We start from the raw sequence: 20957 nt of genomic DNA on the forward strand, positions 1-20957 counted from the left end.
AGCAGACACACTCTGAGTTGCCCCGGGGGACAGAGCCACAGCCCGGCTGTGGGGCCTGCAGGTGGGTGGGCTTCGGTGGAATGAAAGGCAGAAGCTTCTAAAAGGGATGAGAATGGGCTGGCCTGGGGAGCTGGGGCTGGTGTTCAGGAGGGACTGGGGGTGGGGGAGGGTGGGGACAGGGCCTCTCGCATGGGGCAGGGAATGCAAAACACTCCTTTGCACAGAAAGAGGTGCTAAGAGGGTCCCCAATCATCCCCCTGCTAGTGCGCACCCCTGCGTGAGGGTGCACCCCGTGGCTTGCCTCTAAGGGACCCAAAGAGGGAAAGGCGAAGCACGCAGCTGGAGACTGCAGGTGTCTCTGTCTCCCGTGCTAGCTCGGACCGATCAGGCTGCCACACGGAATGGCCCACGGGGCGCGGGGCTGGGGGCTGCCTCCAGCTGACAGTTGGCGAAAAGCAGGCCTGTGGCCTGTAGCCCATGAGGGACCAAGTCCCGCCAACAACCACACCAGCCTGTACGGGGACTGCACCTGGGAGGGCCTCGGGGGTCACCCTGCGCTCGGCCTTGCGAGATCCCGAGTGGACGACGGAGCGAAGCCTGGACCCTGGGCCACAGAAGCTGAGATGTGAGTGTGTGTTTGAGCTGCTAAACTGTGGTAATGTTGTTCCACGGCGACAGATAACGAACACACACGCTTCCAGTTGTGGCGGAGCAGTCACCGTGGAGGTCACCCGAGAAAAGCCAGCTGTCTCGGTGCAAGCCCATTCTGTTGACCACGAATGCTAACAGAGGGCAGTGCAGACATGACGCGGGGGCGGCGTCCTATTCGTTTCCACATTCAGAGCAGTCCACATATTCTAAGAGACGTGTAAACGGACGCAGGCCTGCTCCGCCCGTACATTACAGGTGATCCCGTTCTCTTAAGTCATTGGTCACTTATTTTTCTTTCCTCTCTTCCCACAAAAACTCTCTAAGGAAGACACAAGACTTAACCATACGCATATCCAGCCTGTAAGGGAACTTACCATACCCAGGAATATCATCTCCTCCTCTCTCTGTTTTTTGGTTTTCTTACACTGATGGAAACCTCGCCAAACCTAAAAACAAATAAAAGGTTACTTGACTAATGTATTAAAAAAAATAAAAAAGGAAAACATTGTCCTATGATTTCTCCCATTTCAAACAGTGCGATGACTACACAGTCAAGGCCGTTCATGTATGTGCGCATTGATGGAATATTTTTTCTTCTGTGATCATGGGCAAAGATTTTAAAGAAAAAACAAGGGGTGCCAGAGGCTGTCCCATCCACCTGGGGACCAGACAGGATCCACACTCGTCCAAGACCATGGAAGCACATCTGCCAACCGCGCAACCCACTGCTGGGCCAGCGACAGCCTCACAGCTGTCAGAGTGGCTCTGACCCACAAGACAAGAGACAATGGGTGTTGCGGAGGATGTGGAGAAAGGGGAACCCTCGTGCACTGCTGCTGGGAATGCAAACTGGAGCAGCCACTGTGGAAACACTGTGGTGGTTTCTCCAGAAGTTAAAAATGGAGCTACCCTATGACGGAGGGATCGTACGCTGGATACCTATCTGAGGGAAATGAAATCACCGTCTTGAAGAGATATCTGTACCCTCATGTTCACTGCAGCATTATTTACAACATATCACATGGAAACAAACCATCCGTGAATGGATAAAAAATGTGATATACATATGTGTGTGTGTGTGTGTGTGTGTGTATAATGGAATATTATTCAGTCAAAAGAGGAAGGAAATCCTGACATTTGTGAAACATGCATGAACTGTAGGGCAGCACGCTAAGTGAAAAAAGTCATAGAAAGACGACTACTGTATGATCTCACTCACACGTGGACTCTAAAATACTGAACCTTCAGAAACAGAGCAGATTCGGGATTGCCAGGGGCTGCGGGGGGCGGGTTGAGGAAACAGGTGAAAGTGGCCCAAGGGTACAAACTTCCAGCTACCAGATGAATGAGTTCTGGGGATTTCCGTACACAGCATGGTGACGGTAGCCAACACCGTGTTGTGTGTTCGAAAGCTGCTAAGAGAGTGGATCGTAAGCATCCTCATTACAACAACTGGTAATTATGCGATGTGATGGATGCTTTAGTCACCCTTATGGTGATAATTCCTTCGCAGTAGACACGTATATCAAATCACGACAACGTACATCTTAAATATGCACCATGTCATATGTCAGGAAGGTGGGTGGGGCGAGGAAAGAAGTGACTTTATAATTCTCATTAGCCAGAGTCCCCTACTTGGGTTTCTTTAGGAGAAACTTCCAAAAAAAAAAAAAAAAAAAAAAAGGAGAAACTTCCAGATTTCAGGACCGTGGGGCTAGATCTAAGGGCAGCACTTCATAGCTCTCAAAGAAAAGTTTCCACTGTAATGTGGGGAAAGGTTAACACGGTCACATCCAGGACGGGTACAACTCAAGCTCTGAACTCAAGACGCTGGTTTAGAACTTCCCATATTCACAGAAATTTGAAAGGAAATGGTTTGTTATTGGCCTCTCTGCCCCCACGGCCCCCCGTCCCCATTCAGACCCCAGCGGGGATGGGGTGGTCACGACTCTCTGGCTGGGGTCTGCGTCCTGGTGCCTTCCTTCCCTCTCATCTCATTCTAATTTCCCCCACACGGCCAGCTTCCTCATTTTCCTGTAAGCAACCTTAGCCTCCGTTTGGGAAAAGACGGGGTGCAAACCCTCAGGGGTGCAAACCCATGGTGCTCATCTGGGGAGGACCCGTGAGGCCCACGTCTAAAGGGAACACCAACGTCCTGGCGCTCGGTGATGGCCACGGGCATTGTGAACAGTACGCAAGCCAGCAGGTGTTGGTCCTGTGCCCCTTCTGTGATTGCGTCTGTGTGTGAATACACTTGTAAAGATTCATGAGGGTTTATATTTCTTTCCAACAATTATCAGTGATCTTTAAAAATATTTGAACCAAATGCCCAGAATTTTATACCTACTTATAATAAATTCTAAAAACAAACAAGCAAACAAACAAACAAAAAAACCCCAAAACCCCCAAACGACCACAAGCCAAAACCAAAACCGGACCAAGCTTAGGTAACAGCTTCCCCAGGGTAAGATAATAAATCTCCCTGGAATTCAAAATCCTGTTCTAGTAAAGGTAGGGTTTTGGAGATTGGGGTTTCAGAGCTCACCCCCGACCCTGGGGTGCATCTCTGGCCGAGTCAACACACTTGTGCCCCAGCTCCATGAGCACCACACTCGCACCTTCTGAATCTGCAGCGCGGCGGCTCCCACGTCGGCGACTTTCTCGCCAAGTATCTTGGCTTGCTTTGATCTGTGTTCTCGAAGGAAGATTTGCTTCATGAACATCGCTCTTAGGCGACCTTGCCGTGCTCTCTCGGAGATCTGGATTAGCTTAACAGCCTCTTCTAGGGGGATACTCTTCACGCTGTATTTCTGCGGAAACATTCATGTTAAATCAGTGTTGAAACACGTTAACTACATCGGTTGATCCCAGAAGCATCACATGCTTACTTCTAAGGCAACCTTGCTAAGAGTTCCCAAACCGTTGATAAAGAGTCTGACGGTGCTTTAATACTAACCACACTCCTCATTAATTATGTGAATTTTGATAACGTGCCATGCTCATGCTCTGGTTCCATATTTAAGGACCCCATAAGCTTTCCTCTACCATTTCAAACAAAATACTAATTAGTTCCACAATATTTTAGGTTGGCAGCACATTATACTGGGAATGCCAATAAAATGGATTCAATAAAGCTCAAAATTGCTACCCATGTTTTATTAACTTAATAGTAGCAACATATAAATTAAAAGCATATCTTTAATATGAGAATTTAAAAAGTAAAACACACATGAAGTAAAATGCTGACTTCAAAATCAATTGCGGGATGATCTAGTAAATATGAGTAATGTTAACATCATTTTAGGCATATTCAATTTATACATGAAATGTCCTCAACTAATTACAAATCTGCATTTCAAAACATCCAGATGGGATGGGAAGATTACGACTGGACAAAAACCAGGGCTGGTGCAGTAAAATGCTGCCTTTGGAGATGTCAGATGGGCCATGGGGAGGCAGGGCCAGGTGTGAGGCTGTGCCATTTCCTGAGGAGGGTCAGGAGCAAGGCTGCTGGGCCACTCAGAGCCCTGCGAGAGCTCTGAGTGGGCGCAGCAGTGGGCCTGTCTGTTGTCCCAGGGCGAGGGAGAAGCTGGGCACAGGGCCTGGCTCAGTGGAGCCTCATGCAGGGACAGAGACAGAAGTGAGAGGCCTCTGGAATCAGAAAGTCATAGGCTGATGTCCTTATCAGGACATGATGTCCGACACTGAGATCCCGAGTGCGGGGTGCTCCAGTTCATCACCAGGGTCCCTGATTCTCAGGATGATGTCTCCTCTGTAATGGCCCCGGGGTGCTGGTGGGGGGGACAGTGCACAGGAAGGACCAGGGAAAGGCAAGGGGCATTTACCGAGACCCTACAGAAGCCAGATGCTTTTCGTAGACAATCTTGGCAAATTCACAAAGCAACCTCCAAGGCAGGTATTCCTGTGACCAGTCAAGAGTTCAGAAGAAGACTGTGGCTGACACAAGAGACAGAGTCACCACGAGTTCCCCCGGTCAGTAAGGGGTGGAGCCAGCTTGAAGCAAGACTGACCCTCTTCCCCATGGTGCATCTACCATCACTAGGAGCTCCCTCTTTCATGCAACGATTCCTCAGACGTTGGCTTTCCGTGGGATCTTGTCACCTTGGATATGCTGTGAGCGCACATCTCCAAGAATTCCCTCGGCGTGTTAGAGTGCAATGGGTATCATGTTGGCCTTGGATCAGACAAGGTACGTACAAGCGCTCAAGCGCATGGCCAGTGTCCTGCAAACACTAGTTATTATCGTACTTACTTCCTTCTAGATTTTATGTTGTCGCTCTGAAAATCATTACAGCCCTTACCGAGCACTTTGGAGGGTTTGAGAGGTCTACTCAAAAAGACAAAGATTTTTGAAATTTATGGAAGGCCTTAGAGTAAATATTAAGCATTAAAGATGTAGGACTGGATGGTAATAATCGCATCTCAAAATTCTTTTGGGCGGTATATGCTGCATATATCATCAAGAAATAAGCAGCTTAAGGTGAAAGTGGAGTCTCATGAGGCACTGAAGGGCATGGGAAGGTCACCCAGAAGTCGAAGGTGGTTGTCCAGAGCCCAGCATTTTGCTGACGTTAGGCCTATCAGAAGTAGAGGCTGAGATAGGGGTGGGAGGCTCTCTACCTAGTGGAGCCGGCTAGGGCTGGCTGCTGAGAAAGCAAGCTTCCTGCTGCTAACTCTGCACAAGCGGAGAGGGACACCAGAAAGGAGAAGCAGCAAAGAGGAATTTTGGGGGTTTGACTGTAGTGTGTACAATGTCACCTCCCTCCTCCATTTCCCCCATAAAATCCGCCATGAATTCTCTACTGCTCATCAATGCTTTGCTCCAGGGGATTCCTTTGGGGGAGCTGGATCAAGTGCTGAGTGCTTCCTTCTGCGTGATGCATGAACTGAGGACACCAAGAGGTGCCAGGATGGCTAGATGACCCCCCCTCCCCGAAATAGCCCCAGACAACTTCCAGGAATGCAATGCAGAGGGAGGGCTGGTCAGTGAGGGGAGAGGCGGAGGAGGGAGAGGCCCTCTTGAGTTACTGGGTCAGGACAGGTTTCCTAAGGGATGCTGCATCAAGTCGGGCTCTGCTAAGTGAGTACCATTTTGACAGGCTGGGTTGTAGGGAAAAGAGCAAGCCCTCCCTGCAGCATGGAGTGTGCCTGTGCACAAGAGATAGCACAGAGCCACCTCATACAGTCGTGCACCCTACCTGCTTCCTGCGGCAGGCAGACAGGGCACATCCTCTCCCTCCCCACTGCCCTTCTGGTGGCTCCCAGAATCTTCTTGGCATGAGGACCCAGGCTGCCAATACCCTATCTGTAGGAAGCCCATACGTGCTGGCTTCCCCAGGCACCGGGCTGCACCTGTGGCCTCAGCAGAGTCACTGATGGATAATTACTCTGAATCGTCCCAGCCTGGACGGCCAGCTGCCGCCTCCCTGCTTGGGCAATGACCAGCCGGGGATGTGAGGCACAGATGCGGGAGGCAGCGAGGGCCACCGAAATGCATAAGCAGACTCGCCAGAAGCTGGGTGTGGAGGTGCCACATGGAAAAATCTGGAAGGAAAAGACTGACCAGTACGTTATCTTAACAATTATTTCACAGGAAAACATTCTGCTTCTGACTTTCAAGGTGTCTGAGATGAAAAATGAATCTGAGCTGATAAATCTGCTCAGTCTTGGAGATACCGACTCAACCAACAAAGCATTATGTTTTGATGTCTAAGTTCTTGAAAAATAATGGTCACGAAGCATCAAAAATACATCCAGAAGGTAAGCAACTTCTTACATGCCGACTAGCAGGAGGCGTGGGTGCTGGTTTCCACCTGCTGAAAATAATGTCTCTCGCACAATTAGGAGCCACAGAGAAAGGTTTTATAGATTATGGAATGATGTTTATTAAAATGATATACAAACCTTTTTGGGTATATCTAATCCAGTGCTGGTTAATATTTGAGCAAGAATTTTCTCCCTTCCTTTGATTACTTCCAATTTCTCCTTCAAAAAATACTTGGGGATGGGAATATCTAATTGTTGCTAGAGAGGAGAAAAAATAAGCAAAAAGGCACAATTTTGTCACAATTGTTATTTTTGTCACAACTCCAGGACTCAAATCTATTTATAATATACAGTAAGGATTGCACATCAAAGAGATGTGCTTCATCTCCCATCTTTATTTAAGAGGCGATGAGGCCAGTGGTATGAAGAGGATTCATTACTGCTAAGGAGACACAAAATCACGGGGAAAAACCATCACCTTGGCCTGTTTTAATCATTTCAGTAAAACTTGAGAATTCACATCAGTTAATCCTCAATCGACTAATAACCTAATGAATGTCTTTAAATAAATATAATACCATCTCAGCCTACCTAAAATAATAATGCAAGATAGCAAAGTATTGTGACATAGAGATCTTTGAATTAAGCCTGATAACAATTTATCATCAGCATCGTTAATTATTTGCATGTAAATGATCACATTTTTTTTTCCTAATGATTTGTTTTTATTTTTACCTAAATTACCCGAAATTACAAAAATTACTGGCAAAGTTCATTTGCTTTATTAGGAAGCTTGCTTTTTATGCCATAAATAGAAACTTCTATGTTTCATTTATGCATATGACCAATATTTCACTTAGCAGAGGTCACACAACTATTTATCAGCCCGAGGTCAACTATCGGGGGTGTAGAAGTGTTATTCAAGCGTGTGGGATGGGCCCTTGGCCACCCCCATTGAGGAACACTGTCCTAGACTCTCAGACACTCCTGGCTGCCTTCTGGTAGACCAGTTGGCCCAGCAAAGCAAAGGTTCTGGTCTTCAGGGTCAACTCCCCTTCTTCCCATTTTCGCATGACTCTCCACACCCTCTCTCCCAACCAGGGGAGTTTGAACAGGCCTTCCCTTAAACAAGCATTATAACCATAAAGGAGTGTCTTTTTTTAGGACTTGGTGAGACAGTATCAGTACTAGGTGGCAATTGTTTTTAAAAACCAAACCTTCTTAAACTAATGGGAGTTTTCAGGTGAGTTTCCAGGGTCCACAGAGTGAGTGTGGCCTGCGAATGGAGGGCAGTCAGAAGAGAATGATTCTACTTTTATTTAATGTTGAGATTTTATTTATTAATAAGTGTGTTAAAATGATGTGCTCTTCTAACATTTAAGACATTTTATTGACATGGCTTCATCTGGTCCATTAGCTAAGAGTTTGAGGGGGAGGAAATATAACAGTTGAGAATGGAAGAGAGAGGACCTGTATCGGCTGCTAGGCCTCCATCCACGTGACACTCTGTGTCCATCTCGGATACCTGGTGGTTTCCCATCCTCTGCAGGGTGAGATCAAGGAAACTTGTTCCAGCAGAGGAACTCCCTCTCTCTCCCTTACACGTTTCTCGACATTAGGAAGGCTCCTTACATGGCAGGCGGCAGAAACGCTCTTCTGATTAGTGTAGCTGAGGGTACACGATGGACAGACTTATGGCTTTGTGGATCTGGGACAGGAACACAGCAGAGAGTCTGTCATCAGCAAGGACGTGTCCAGGGATGAAGATGCCTTCAGGACGCTGCCATTTACTCCTCCTCTTGGTGAATCTGTTTTGTCCTCTCTCTTCCGTGCCTCTCTCTTTCTCTCTCCCTCTCATTCTCTCCCTCTTTCACTCTGAAGAGCAGCTTTCTTCATTCTTCTGAGCATCTGAGAGCTAAGGCTCCAACTACTTACAAATTTGGGAGACTGTAGTTGAGACTTCAAGACAGACACTCGCCTCTCTGTCTTGGTTTCAGAATCTCTTGGGAAAGGATTGCCTGGTGCAGCATCAGGACCCATCCTTGGACTGACGAGCTGTGGTCAGACTGCGGGTCATACTGTACAGATAGCTGGGGGCCAGCCCAACAAAACAGAAGGGAGCTGTGCACTGTGTGGGTGGTGGCCACAGAGGCCCAGACCCAGGGGTGCTGGTTGGTCAGGCTTCCACCCTCAAGCGCAGAACTGAGCCCTGCAGGAGCTCCCAGGGCTGGTACATGTGTGTCTCCCTGGCCCAGCATGGCCCAGGAGTCCATGCTGCTGCTGTTGGACACACTCCCTTAACCACCTGGGCCCAGGTGTCATCACGTGGCTCAGGGTGCATGCTCCAGAACTGGTGGAAAACACAGTTGAGAGTCTCCCAGCAGGAAGGCTTCTTGGACACTGTCACTCATTTGTCACCCGTTTCAGTACTCATGGGCTCTGAAAAAATGATCTAGGTGAATCAGAAAATCTGAAGGAGGGGATCCCTGGGTGGCTCAGTGGTTTGGCGCCTGCCTTTGGCCCAGGGTGTGATCCTGGAGTCTCGGGATCGAGTCCCACGTCAGGCTCCTGGCATGGCTTTTCCCTCCTCCTGTGTCTCTACCTCTCTCTCTCTCTTGCTCTCTATGTCTATCATAAATAAATAAATAAAATCTTTAAAAAGAAAAAAAGAAAAAAAAAGAAAATCTGAAGGAGCCCATGACACAAATTTCATAAATGTCTTCTTCAACTTCAAGAATCTTATTTAATATTTTCTGAATTAAATTAACACACTTAATATTGCTTTATTAATTCAACTTAGGGATATGATTTAATGACTGTTTATTTCATGTTTATCCTCAGTTGTTCTCAATCTACTCACATGGGTGAGTAAAGTACACCTGACCGAAAAAAATCTGGTGCTTTAATCCACGCTCTTATAACTGAATGCAATAAACATAAAAGTTCCAGAGTGATTGTCAACATTTGCAATCATTTTAGCTATTCTTTATAGTCCATTCTAACAAAGTGCAATAATAACGCTAGGAAAGTCTATTCCAGAAAGAAACATAACCTTTATAGAATCTTGAGTATGTTCAAAAGAAGAAGCATTAAAATGCCAGGTAGAAAATTGAACACTGTCTCCTTTTAATCTTATTTTAGGGAAATGTTCTTTTCAGAATGAAGACGGGGCTCATAGGACTGTGACACTGAAGTGAGCTGTCCACTGGCCGCTGGCAGACTCGGCCAGACAGAGCATCAGAAGACTCTGGGTGTCTGGCAGTGAAGGTCGGGGGGCACAGTGCTCACAGCTCCAGGGCATCAGGGAGAGGCAGGATGTCCTTCTTTCTTGTCTGAGTCTCAAAGGCCTATTGCCAAAAATGCCTGAGTCACCAGAGACCCAAAGCAGAGGAGCAGATGCATCCACCTGGGAGTAAGGAACTGGCAACCAATAGACTGCTCATCCTGAAGAAGATGATGGGCAACAAAGTCCAGAGGGAGATCTCATTTGGAAGCAGAAGAGTGGGCACTCGGACTGGGACTCGGGAGGGACTGTGTCACAGGGTATTTATCAAAGAGTTGGCCTGCTCCAGCCAACATCCCTGGGCAGATACCATGGTGACAAGGAAGACAACATCTTCAGTGTCCGATGGACCCAAGGTCTGTGTGAAGGTGTGTCTATGCCCAAAACTACAGGAATCCAACGCTTGTCCATGGCCGCATGGTCCAACTAAGGGCAATGCTTCAACTTTTCATCCAACAACTGGCAACTACGTCTAGAGAGTCACTAGGAAATTGGCCCCAGGCCTCCATAGCTTATTTAAAACAATAAGAAACTGAGAAGAGAAGAAGTTGAGTACTTACAGGAGCCAACTTTAGATCCTGTAGGATGTCATCAAAGTAGTGAAACTCGGTTAATTCCAATTCAACCATTTCATTCTTCAGTTCCAGGACGCGACCCATCACTCCATCCAGGATTTTTCGGATCAGTATTCGCTTCTGCGGGTGGACGATCTGGTCATAGACATCCTCCAGGTTTCTGAAGATCTGCACATATTTTATGTAGAAGGTGGCCAGCATTTGGAAGATGAAAACTTGATTTCTTTGTGATTCCATCATGTTCTGGGACTCTTTATCAAGCAAAGAATTGAGGGCTTCTTGGGTCTGATGCCACATCTTATTATACATTCTGGGGAAGGGGGGGAGACAGAAAATAAGCATAAATTCCTTCATGAGCCATACAAAACGGGCAGCTGGAATAGCTGCCATGACACAGCATCAAGCGTGAACCGAGAACACGGCATGTAGTTCCCTTTAGACCATTTACGTCTTGTTTTGAGCTGCGTGTGCTTTTTGCACAAGACTACCGCTCTTGCTATCAAATATGTAGCTTGAAAAATACCTTTCACCTAAATGACAAAAGTGAGTCCTCACCGTACCCGTAAGACCAGCCTGATCATACCCATTTCAGAGATGAATAAGCTGTGAGCCAGAATATTCCACTGACCTGTCCATACACACAGCTGGTGGGGCATGAGATAGAGCAACACCACGTTGGAACGTGATTCTGCGCTTACCTTGTAAAGTCAGACACGGGCCGACCCTGTGAACGAACAACCATACCCCAGAGAAACTCTTAGAAATCTCTATCAAGAATCAACATAAGAGCGTTTTCTTTATAATAGCCCAAACAGGGAAACAGCGCAACTGTTTAGGAGTAAAAGAACAAACAACCGCACCGCGGTGTATTCGCAGTGGACTAGCCCCAGAGTGGGGAGGGTGAAGGGCTCACAGCTCTACGCAGCGACGACGAACCCGAGAACCACGGCGCAGGGCAGGAGAGGCGAGGCACGGCTGGCCCTGGAGACGGGCCCCCGGGTCCGCATGAGCGGGGTCCGCGCCCTCGGTCGAGTCGGAGGAGAGTGAGATGCAGGGTGTCCTCTCCCACGGCCTCCCTGGTGAGCACCCGGCTGGGAGTGCTCAGGGTGGTGGCTGCTCTGCTTTGCCAGCCCCGGGACGCCAGGCCACCCCTCGTTGGTTCCTCGATGGAACCCTGTCCACGTCCCTTCGGCCGGTCCCTCTATTAACTGTCCTGCTGAGCCTGCCATCCTTTTCCTGCCCGGACCCTGAGCAATATATCCAAGGCAGACTTCTTTGGTGGTGTTGACATTTTGGGTGATGTTTTGGCTCTCTTTATATCCAACAACCAGATGAAAAGCTACTGGAAAGTTCAGTGTGTCTGGGAAGAGGCTTATTAACTCTCCCGGGGGGAGGGACGTGGGTGGGTAGGATCCTGGCTGCTTCCCTGGAATGAGGGGGGAGCCCACAGCCCATTAGGTCTATCTTGTGCTGGTCAGGGGGGCTCAGTCTCTGCCTGGATGCAGCCAGTGGGTCAAGGGGAGGGAGGGCTCTCGTGTCCTCTTCACTGTCAGCCTGGCCTCCCAACCCCACCCTCACCTGTGTGTGGCATCCCTGGACCCGGGCTGCCTGCTGGCATGGGGGCAGCTGGGCACCTGCTCTCTGGGGTCGAAATGCCCCTTAGGCAGACCTACCACCTTCAACCCCACCTCAAAAGGACCGGACCTTGCCCCCCTCTCCCAGGGTTCTGCTGGAAGGTGGGCTTTATCCTCGCTGCCCCTCTGCTGGCCCACGGGTCCCACGTCTTCTGGCTTGCCTCGTCCCCCTCATCTTATCTGCTTTCCTTCTTTCCGTTTTCATGGCATCTCCTGTCAAAGGCTCTCATGTCCCTTTGGCCCTTGTGTGTTTATAGCCTTTGACATCCTCTGTTGCCTCTATTTTGGAGGTGATTCAGGAAGAGCGGGAAATAACGATGCTCATTCAACGCACCCTGTTTCACTGGAAGTCCCTCACTGACCTTCCCAAGGTCATTACCAGGCGTCCCCTCTAGGTCCTCTGCTCTGGTCCTACGACCTGTCCTTCCTCACTCATGCTCCACGCTTCCCTCTGAGAAACTGTAAGCACCACGTACTGGAATCGACCCCACGCTGCGGCCTGTGCTAAGTGTGCTAGGTCCTCGCCATGCTCCATGAACCGGGCTCCTGTTACTCCCACTGAGGTGGGGGGAGGTAGCCTGCTCCTCAGGGGCGGGGTCAGTGTCTGAACCCAGTCCATGTGATTCCGAGCTCAGAACCATCATTCAGCACTGTGCCACCATCTCAACCTTGACCAAAAATGAAAGAACCGCCACCACCACCACCAGAAAATACATCATCATAACTCCTACCCGGATGATGGGTGAGGAATTTGATCTCAACGTTTTCATGTCCGTTCGTCTGGTTGCAAGTGGGACTGAATACCCACCTGCATGTTGGTTGTTTGCAAGTTCTCTTCCTCAGACTATTTATCCATTTGTTTTCCTTGTTTTTAAATTGGATTGCCTTTCTATTAATTTACGGGAGTTCTTTATTTATTATCTTCAAAACATCTTTTTTAAAAATTTTCTTTATTGCCAACATATAGCATAACACCCAATGCTCATCCCGCCAAGTGTCCCCCTCAGTGCCCGTCACCCAGTCACCCCAATCCCCTCCCACCTCTCCTTCCACTACCTCTTGTTCATTTCCCAGAGTTAGGTGTCTCTCTCTCTCTCTCTCTTTTTTAGATTTTTTAAAATTTTTTTATTTTGGGTTTTTTTAAATTTTTTATTATTTTTAAATTTTTTTTTTGAGTTAGGAGTCTCTCATGTTTTGTCACCCTCGCTGATATTTTCACTAATTTTCTCTCCTTTCCTTTTATTCCCTTTCACTAATTTTTATATTCCCCAAATGAATGAGACCATATAATGTTTGTCCTTCTCTGATTGACTTACTTCACTCAGCATAATACCCTCCAGGTCCATCCACGTTGAAGCAAATGGTGGGTATTTGTCTTTTCTCATGGTTGAGGAATATTCCATTGTATACATAGACCACGTCTTCCTTATCCATTCATCTTTTGATGGACACTGAGGCTCCTTCCACAGTTCGGCTATTGTGGACATTGCTGCTAAGAACATCGGGGTGCAGGCATCTCGGCGTTTCACTGCATCTGTATCTGTGGGGTAAATCTATGGGGGTTCTTTATATAAACTGGGTGCCTATGGGCTCCTCAGCTTGCCTTCCATCTGAGAAGCTGGTATCTTACCATGGCCCAGGGCAGGCTGTGGGCAGGCTGTGGGCACCTGTGCTCCACCTCCATCCTGCTGGGAAGGGTGATCTCACTGGGATTCGTGGGGGTCCAGCTGCAGTCCTCTGGGCTAGTCAGGAGCCAGGTCCCCCAGGGGCAGCAATCCCAGAGCACAGTGTCCATGCCTGTGCATGGGCCTGCTCACTGCTGTGTGCTCCCACTCTGCTCCTGGTGCAGAGATTTTCAATTTGCGTTAAAAAAATTCCAAATCTTTAGTTTTTCGATTTAAAATATTTTCATTTTATTTTAAAATGGGATATTACACTATTAAATATAATAAATGCATTATTAGTGTGTGGTCAATATAAACTTAAAAGAACTATTAAAAACTTTTTAAAAAGATTTATTAATTATTTCAGAGAGAGAGGAAGCACGTGCGTGCATGAGCACGGGGAGGAGCGGAGGGAGAGGGGCACAAGCCGACTCTCCACTGAGCTCAGAGCCCCACCCGGGGCTCCATACCAGGACCCTGAGATCACGACCTGAGCCCAAATCCAGAGTCTGATGCTTTACCGGCTGAGCCACCTGGGTGCCGCTAAAAAATAAAATTTTTAAATAAGACATTAAAAAAAATTTTTTTTCTCATCTCTTATTTTTATGTTCCTGGAACAGAGACGAAAGACTTTCATGTCCTTGGCCAAGGGTTAGAAGCTTCTCTTGGTGCATGAAGAGCCTTTTGGGTTTGGATGATGGTGGTGGCAGCGGCTGCGAGTAGGTAAGGCCGGTCACCGTCCTAAGTACTTGACAGCTGTCGGCTCATGTGGCCCCAACCCCTGGAGAGGCAGGTGCTGCCCTCACTGCCGTTCACACACAGCAACGCTGCCCTGCGTCCCAGGAAGTCTGGTGGCTCCAGGGCTCACGCTCCGAGCCACTTGGGGGCCTGCTGTTGTCAGGGTGGAGCAAATGGGGTGACAAATCACGTGGCACAGTCACGATGGGCAAAGATCTGCGGTTGAAGACATACTTCCCCTCCCCACTGAGGCCGCTGGGTTCGGATCCTGAGCATTGCCCCGGGTGGCCCCCGGGCTGCGAGCAGTCACGGGTCTCCAAGCTTGGGACATATTTTAAAAACTACTGCCAATGAAAGAGCGTGCTGCCAGATGACTCTGGGCAGAGGGAACGTTTGTAGGGGGGATGTTAGAGGCCATCTGGCGCAGACGAAGCGGCTCTCAGAGACGACCCCATCACAGGACCTTCTGGCTCGTGCCAGCATCAGGTGGCATCACGGTGGCGACTCGGCCGGCTGCGCCTTCAGAAAGCAGGTGAACGGGACAGGATTGGGAAAGGCTGAAACCAAGATATCTGCCCAGCGGCGGAGGTGAAGCCGGGAAGGGTGCCCAGAGCTGAGTGTGGGGGGACAGCAGGGTGGCTCAGTGGTCGGGCACCTGCCTTTAACTCAAGAGGTGACCCCGGAGTCCTGGGATTGAGTCCCACATCAGGCTCCCCGCAGGGAGCCTGCTTCTCCCTCTGCCTGTGTCTCGGCCTCTCTCCGTGTGTGTCTCATGAATAAGTAAATAAAATGTTAAAAAAAAAAAAAAAAAAAAAGAAACTGAGTGTGTGCCTGGTTCACTGAAGCACAGACTTGGGGGACGGGGCACACCCAGGTGTCCCCTGACCTGGCGAATGACACCAGCTGTGAAACCAATGTTCACATAAAACAGAAAACCATGTGGTTTGTTTTCTGGCCTAAGCCTGTCAGGACAGCATTACAGAAGAAAATTACAGGCTAATTTTGTTTAGAGCTCAGATCTGAAAATTCCACTTGGCAAACAGGACACTGAGCCGGATCAAAAGAGTGGTTCCCTCTGACCGGGGAAGAGGTCGCCCCAGGAATCTGTGAGCATTCAGCAGAAAGACAAGCTGAGCTAAATACAGCAACAGAACAGCACAAACTGAAGGTTATTTCCACAGATGCCAAGAAAATGCTCAATGAATTTAATTTATGGCATAGGCCTGATTAAGAATACCGTCCACATACCCCCAAAGGACGGACGCTGTCAGCCCTTCAAAATGCTGAACACCATGGACCAAAAATACTTTCCGGAGGCACACCAGAAACCTAAAAGACGGCAATGAGAAAGGAGGAAGCAGACAGAAAAGGGATTAATACAAAAGAATTCAGAAAATGCTTGTCAATGACACAGTTGCAAAATCCAAGGAAATCAGCAACAAGATATAAGAAGTCAACTGTACAGCAAAGTTGCAAGACATTGATAAAGGCCACAAAAAAAAAAAAAGTCACAGAGAAAAATACGAAAAACGAAACCCTCTTTCTCGTACTGATTAAATATCTAAGAATGGATACGGTGGGAGCCACACAAGATGTAACTGAAGAAAATTCTAGAGTGCTAGCTGCAAGGAGGATCACAACAGGCAGAGGCCGGAGAGACAGGACAGAAAAGCAGACTCTTGAGACTGGCATGCAGATGTAATACTACCGAGAATTTGGGACTAATGTCAATCATAGCCATGATTTCTACAAGTGGGGGTGGGATCCGTAGTGATAAATCAGGGGCATTTATCAGACTTCAAAGCCAGGAAGCACTAAGATTGTGCAAGACCCCAGGGAGGCTGCCTCGTGGGGTGCAGACGGGGCGGCCTGAATCCCACAAAGACCCACACCAATCATGATGAGGGATGTCGGGTACAGGATGCTTCCACCAGCGGCCACAACACCCAAACTGATGGACGGAACATGCCCAGAATTTAGGAATGTGTGGACGCGGCCTGGGGGCAGACCCAGCCCGGGGAAGCCTTGCTGCCCCAGCTCAGCGCGATCTCGGGCTCCACTCGGGGTCAAGGCAGGAAGCCCTCCAGGGCCGTGGCTCCGCGGAGCCCTGGCTGGAACTCTGAGCCACGATTCTCCCGGAGGCCCGAGCCTTCCAAGTCCCACATTTGGGTGGTAGCCTCTTCCTCCCGCACCTGCCGCTGTCCCAGAGGGCCCTGCTGGGGGCACCAGGGGCTGGTGACTGGTTGACGGAAATATCAGGCAGCCGTGTGAGCCAGCCAAGCCCGCATCATCACGCATCAGCTAGTAACCACCAGCTGTCACCCCGTCCCCCGCCCCCTCCTCCCAGCCCCTGGCAACCATTAACCTCATTTCTACTCTATTTGCCTACCTCGGGCATTTCACATACATGGACCCCCCACTTAGTAGGTGGCCCTTGCGCTCTGGCTCCTTGCACTCAGCACACCCTTCCAAAGTGCACACGTGCCTCTCCTTGCTGCCAAGTATGTTCCCGACATGTACACACCACAGCCTGCTGTCCACACTCCAGCTGATGGACGTGGGGCTGTTTCTGCGGCTGTTGGGAATGAGGCCACGGTGAACATCCCTGTGTGCGTATTTTTATTTTTCTTGGGCATAGCAAGGAGGGTTTTATTTTATTTTTAAAGAGATTTTTAATTTTGTAAAAAGATTTTATTCATTTATTCATGAGAGACACAGAGAAAGAGAGGCAGAGACACAGGCAGAGGGAGAAGCGGGCTTCCTGCAGGGAGCCCGATGCGGGACTCGATCCCAGGACCCCGGGGTCATGCCCTGAGCCGAAGGCAGATGCTCAAACGCTGAGCCACCCAGGGGTCCCATGCTGAGCCACCCAGCGGTCCCACGCTGAGTCACCCAGGGGTCCCGCAAGGAGGGTTTTAAAGGTAAGATGCTGTAAGTTTCGCATCAGCATCGTCTCCTGGGGTGGGTGGTCTCAGGCCACAACGTCCTGTGCCTTCACTTCCTCAAGGGGCAAATCTGGCTAACGGCACCTCTCTGACACCCCGAGGATGACTGCGGGCTGGGATCACAGATGTGCAAGTGTTCTGGGGATCGCAAGTGCACCTTGCAAAGAGAAGGTGGTATTTTATCCATGAGGTTACTTATAATTTTTTTTTTTGAAGTGCGTGATTGGTTTCAGACTTGGGCGTATGACCAAGAAATGTTTCAGAGTTTGAAGTCAGGAGGACCGTGGGTGGAGAACACTGAACGTGACAGTTGAACACGGCCAGCCTGCGATTTCCATAGCTTGGCAGATTTTCTGTGGCTGGGTGGGTGAGGGAGCGGAAGACCGGACTGTTCAGACATCATGGGCTTCGATGAAAAATATCTAAATCTCGCAAAGTGGGAATTCTTCCCAAGATATTTTATACAGGATAAATCTCCAGATTCTCCCAATACTATGCAGCTGTTTGTCCTCTTTCTAGAATATTCCCTTGGCCTTCTTGCCTAAGGGAGGCCCAGCTGCCCTCCCGTGCAGCCCTCACAGGAGAGGCTCCCTTTCCACCAGACTCTTCCGACGACTGCGGAGCTGGAGGGTCAAGGTCCCTGCTCCTCACTGCCACTTCCAGATCATTCTCCCCACCCCACCCCCTAGCTCTGAACCCCATTTCACCGGGTGGCATCACCACCGCCCCTCAGCGTCACCACCGTCTCCTCCTACAGCATCTTTCCAGGCCCCCACGGGGTGTCTACCCCATGAAGAGCATTTACGACAGACTCTACCCTCCTCACTCCCCTGTGATAAACAACTCAGTTCCTCCCTAGAAGCCAAGACCTGGAGCCGCTGGCTGGGGCTCATGCCCCCACCAGCAACATCACCCCAGTCCCCCCTCCTCCTCCACACTATCCCATTTCTTTGACCCCCGGTCCATTCCAAGTCCTGCCCTTTAGCAAAGCTACATGTCACTGCTTCCTATCTGTCTCCTGGCCCCGCTTCCCCACACCAGCTATAGCAAAACCCCTTTAAAAAGCTGGCCATGCTCCCGGGTCTACAGGGTCTCTCCAAATGTCCCCTCCCACTCTCAGCACTCTTCCCACCCCATCCCCCACAAGGGTCAAGGGCACGCTGGGGCCCCATGTTGCTCAATGCATGGCCCAGTTCGGTTCTCCTCTGACTCGTCTGGGCAGCGTTTGAATCCTTCACTCCCCCCCTCCCAGAAACACTACTTCCTGTTCACCTGGCTTCCAGGACACGGCGCTTTCGCTTCCTCCTCACTGGTCACACCTTCATCCCCTTGCTGGTGCCTGCGTCCCAGTCTCTTACCACCGGATGACACCAGCCTTCATCCGTGGACCCTTTTTCTGTCTACGCTCACTCCGTGTCCATAAAGCCAATCTGCATACCAACACCTGTCGAGTCTATACTTCATACCTAGTAGACCTCTCTCCTGAACTCAATGCTTGAATATTCAAGTGCCTACTTGATCTCCGACGGGCACTTCAAACTCAACACGTCCAAAACCGAGCTCCCGAGGGATCGTCCCCACCTGCAAAATCTCAGTAAGGCCTTGACTTCTCTGCTTTTTTTTTTTTTTTCAATTTATTCATGAGAGACACAGAAAGAGAGAGAAGCAGGCTCCCTGCAGGGAGCCCGACGTGGGACTTGATCTCAGGACCCCGGGGTCATGCCCTGGGCAGAAGGCTCAATGGCTGAGCCCCCCAGGTGCCCCGGCCTCTCTGCTCTTACTTTGTCGCCTAAACCTGCGGTTAGTTAATAGCGCGGCTGCAGGCTGGAGCTGCGGCGCCTGGTTGGCCCGTCTGCTGGCTGGGTGTGAGCTACTTAGCCTCTCTGTGTCGTTTCCCAGCTGTGAAATGGGAATAACAATGTTACCAGGCCCTGTGTAGAGGGGTGCTGTGAAGCTCAGGTGTCCTGCCCTATTTCAAACCCTCAGCGCCCACAGATCAGCCCCACCACACGTGTGCAATGGGCACGATGAGGACAGCACAGCACCCGGGGAACTCTCCTTCCTGTACCCCGGCCACCCGATGGGGGTTCCCTGGTGGAAAGCCACGTGGTGCAAGGGGGCGTCCTGCAGCTCCTTCTCGACCTCACAGGGCACCTGGGAGTTCCCACAGGGCAGCCCCTATGCCGCTGCGCAAGAGGGACTAAAGGGCAGGCGAGGACTGAGCGTCCTGGAGATGCTGCTTTTCCAAAAAGACGGCAGCGAGGGCACCGCCAGGGGCCTGCGGGAGCTCACCCCCGGGGTGGGGTGGGGGGAGGCAGTGACGGGGCGTTGGGAGGCCTGGGCGAACGCCCTCCCGGTCCCCAGGAGGCTGATACTCTATCCGGAGCCCCAGCTTTCTTTGCTGCAATGTAAAAAGAGGGAGGGGAGGGGGGAGGAGAGCAGGACAAGAAGTGGGCCAGGCCGCCCTTCCGTCCGCCGAAGCCCGCCCAGCCATAAGCCGGCCGCCCATCACTTACGCGTTCGACATGGCTGCTATTTCCCTCTTTCCCTCGCCCGCCTGGAAGCTCCCCCGTCTCCCGCTGACGGGCGGCCGGCTGCAGGCGTCGGGACGCCACCAGGGGCGTCCAGAAGGAGGAGGGGGACGGGGCTAGCCTGTCACTCCGGGCAGGACAAGGCGAGAGCCGGCAGGCGCGCGCAGGCTCGGCCAGGTGGGCTCGAACGTTCCCTCCCCACCCGAGGCCGGGCTCAGCGGGCCGCGTCGCGGAACCTAGCAACCGGGACGCCGCGCCTGCGCAGTGCCGGCCGCCCCGCCCCCCCGAGCTCCACGCGCCTGCGCGGCGGCCTGGTTCCCATGGCAACCACCGCGCGGCGCCTGCGGGATGCTGGTCCAGCGCCAGCGAGGGACCAGGATGCGGAGGAGCTCACCTGCGCGCGGACCAGCACGGGGCCCAGCCCCGGTCCCTTCCGCCGGCGCCTCGTCCCCCCGAGTCCCCGTTTGCCCCCTTTTCATCCGCCTTCCCATGTGCGGCCTTGATGCTTGTAGCCTCAGTGTTCCCATCTGTAAAATGACACAACAGTCGTTCCTTTGTTCGGGACTTGCCAGGACTTCTCCCGCCCAAGCGCAGACTTAGGTTCTGGGGATGCAGGGCGCCTTCTGGGGCGAAATGGAAGTGAGATGAGCTAGTGTGCTGTAAATGGAAGACGCTATGTGGAAGTTCCTTATTAGCAAGCTGCTGTGAGTGTCTGCTTTCACTGCCGTCCTTTCTTCATCTTTAGTAATGATTGAGATGCATTTGCAATTTTATTGTTTTTGCACACACACACACAACAATTTTTAACGTGCGATTCCTACAGGAATATATTCAGAGCCCATGCAGTCGAAAAAGCACGGAGAAGAGACATCCGCATGAAAATGACGGCGTGATGGATCACAGAGCCTCTCTCCCACAATTACTAATGAAATGGACAAAAGAACAGCAAAAATCAGCAGCCACAACAATAACAAGAGAAAGGAGCAAGGAAACAAACAAAAAAATCGAGTAGGACCTTGTGACCGTAAACTTCAAAAAATGGCACTCGGTGAAATAGAAGCGGAGAATGGCATCCGAATCCCACCCCTGTTCCTCCAAAATCTCCACTAGGGAAGGAAACCAAGGAGAGAAAATACCAAGATTTCTCAC

At 50.4% G+C, this 20957-nt stretch overlaps 1 protein-coding gene across 3 annotated transcripts in view; it reads right to left on the reverse strand.

The window, feature by feature from the left end:
* IQCA1 (IQ motif containing with AAA domain 1) overlaps nucleotides 1-20038 on the reverse strand; it is a 146307-nt gene extending 126269 nt beyond the window's left edge. For 2 of the 3 annotated variants that reach the window (XM_025463554.3, XM_025463556.3), the window contains exons 1-5: nucleotides 19794-20038; nucleotides 10282-10606; nucleotides 6577-6696; nucleotides 3270-3461; nucleotides 1026-1097 (exon numbers count right to left, since the gene is read on the reverse strand). In XM_025463554.3, the coding sequence (XP_025319339.1) occupies nucleotides 1026-1097; nucleotides 3270-3461; nucleotides 6577-6696; nucleotides 10282-10606; nucleotides 19794-19804 (720 nt within the window). In that variant the 5' untranslated portion in view covers nucleotides 19805-20038. The remainder of the gene's footprint in view (nucleotides 1-1025; nucleotides 1098-3269; nucleotides 3462-6576; nucleotides 6697-10281; nucleotides 10607-19793) is intronic. The other variant, XM_049101295.1, reaches the window with a different exon arrangement.
* Nucleotides 20039-20957: the final 919 nt, after the last annotated feature.

This window comes from Canis lupus, chromosome 25, assembly GCF_003254725.2.
Source record: "Canis lupus dingo isolate Sandy chromosome 25, ASM325472v2, whole genome shotgun sequence".
NCBI lineage: Eukaryota > Metazoa > Chordata > Mammalia > Carnivora > Canidae > Canis > Canis lupus.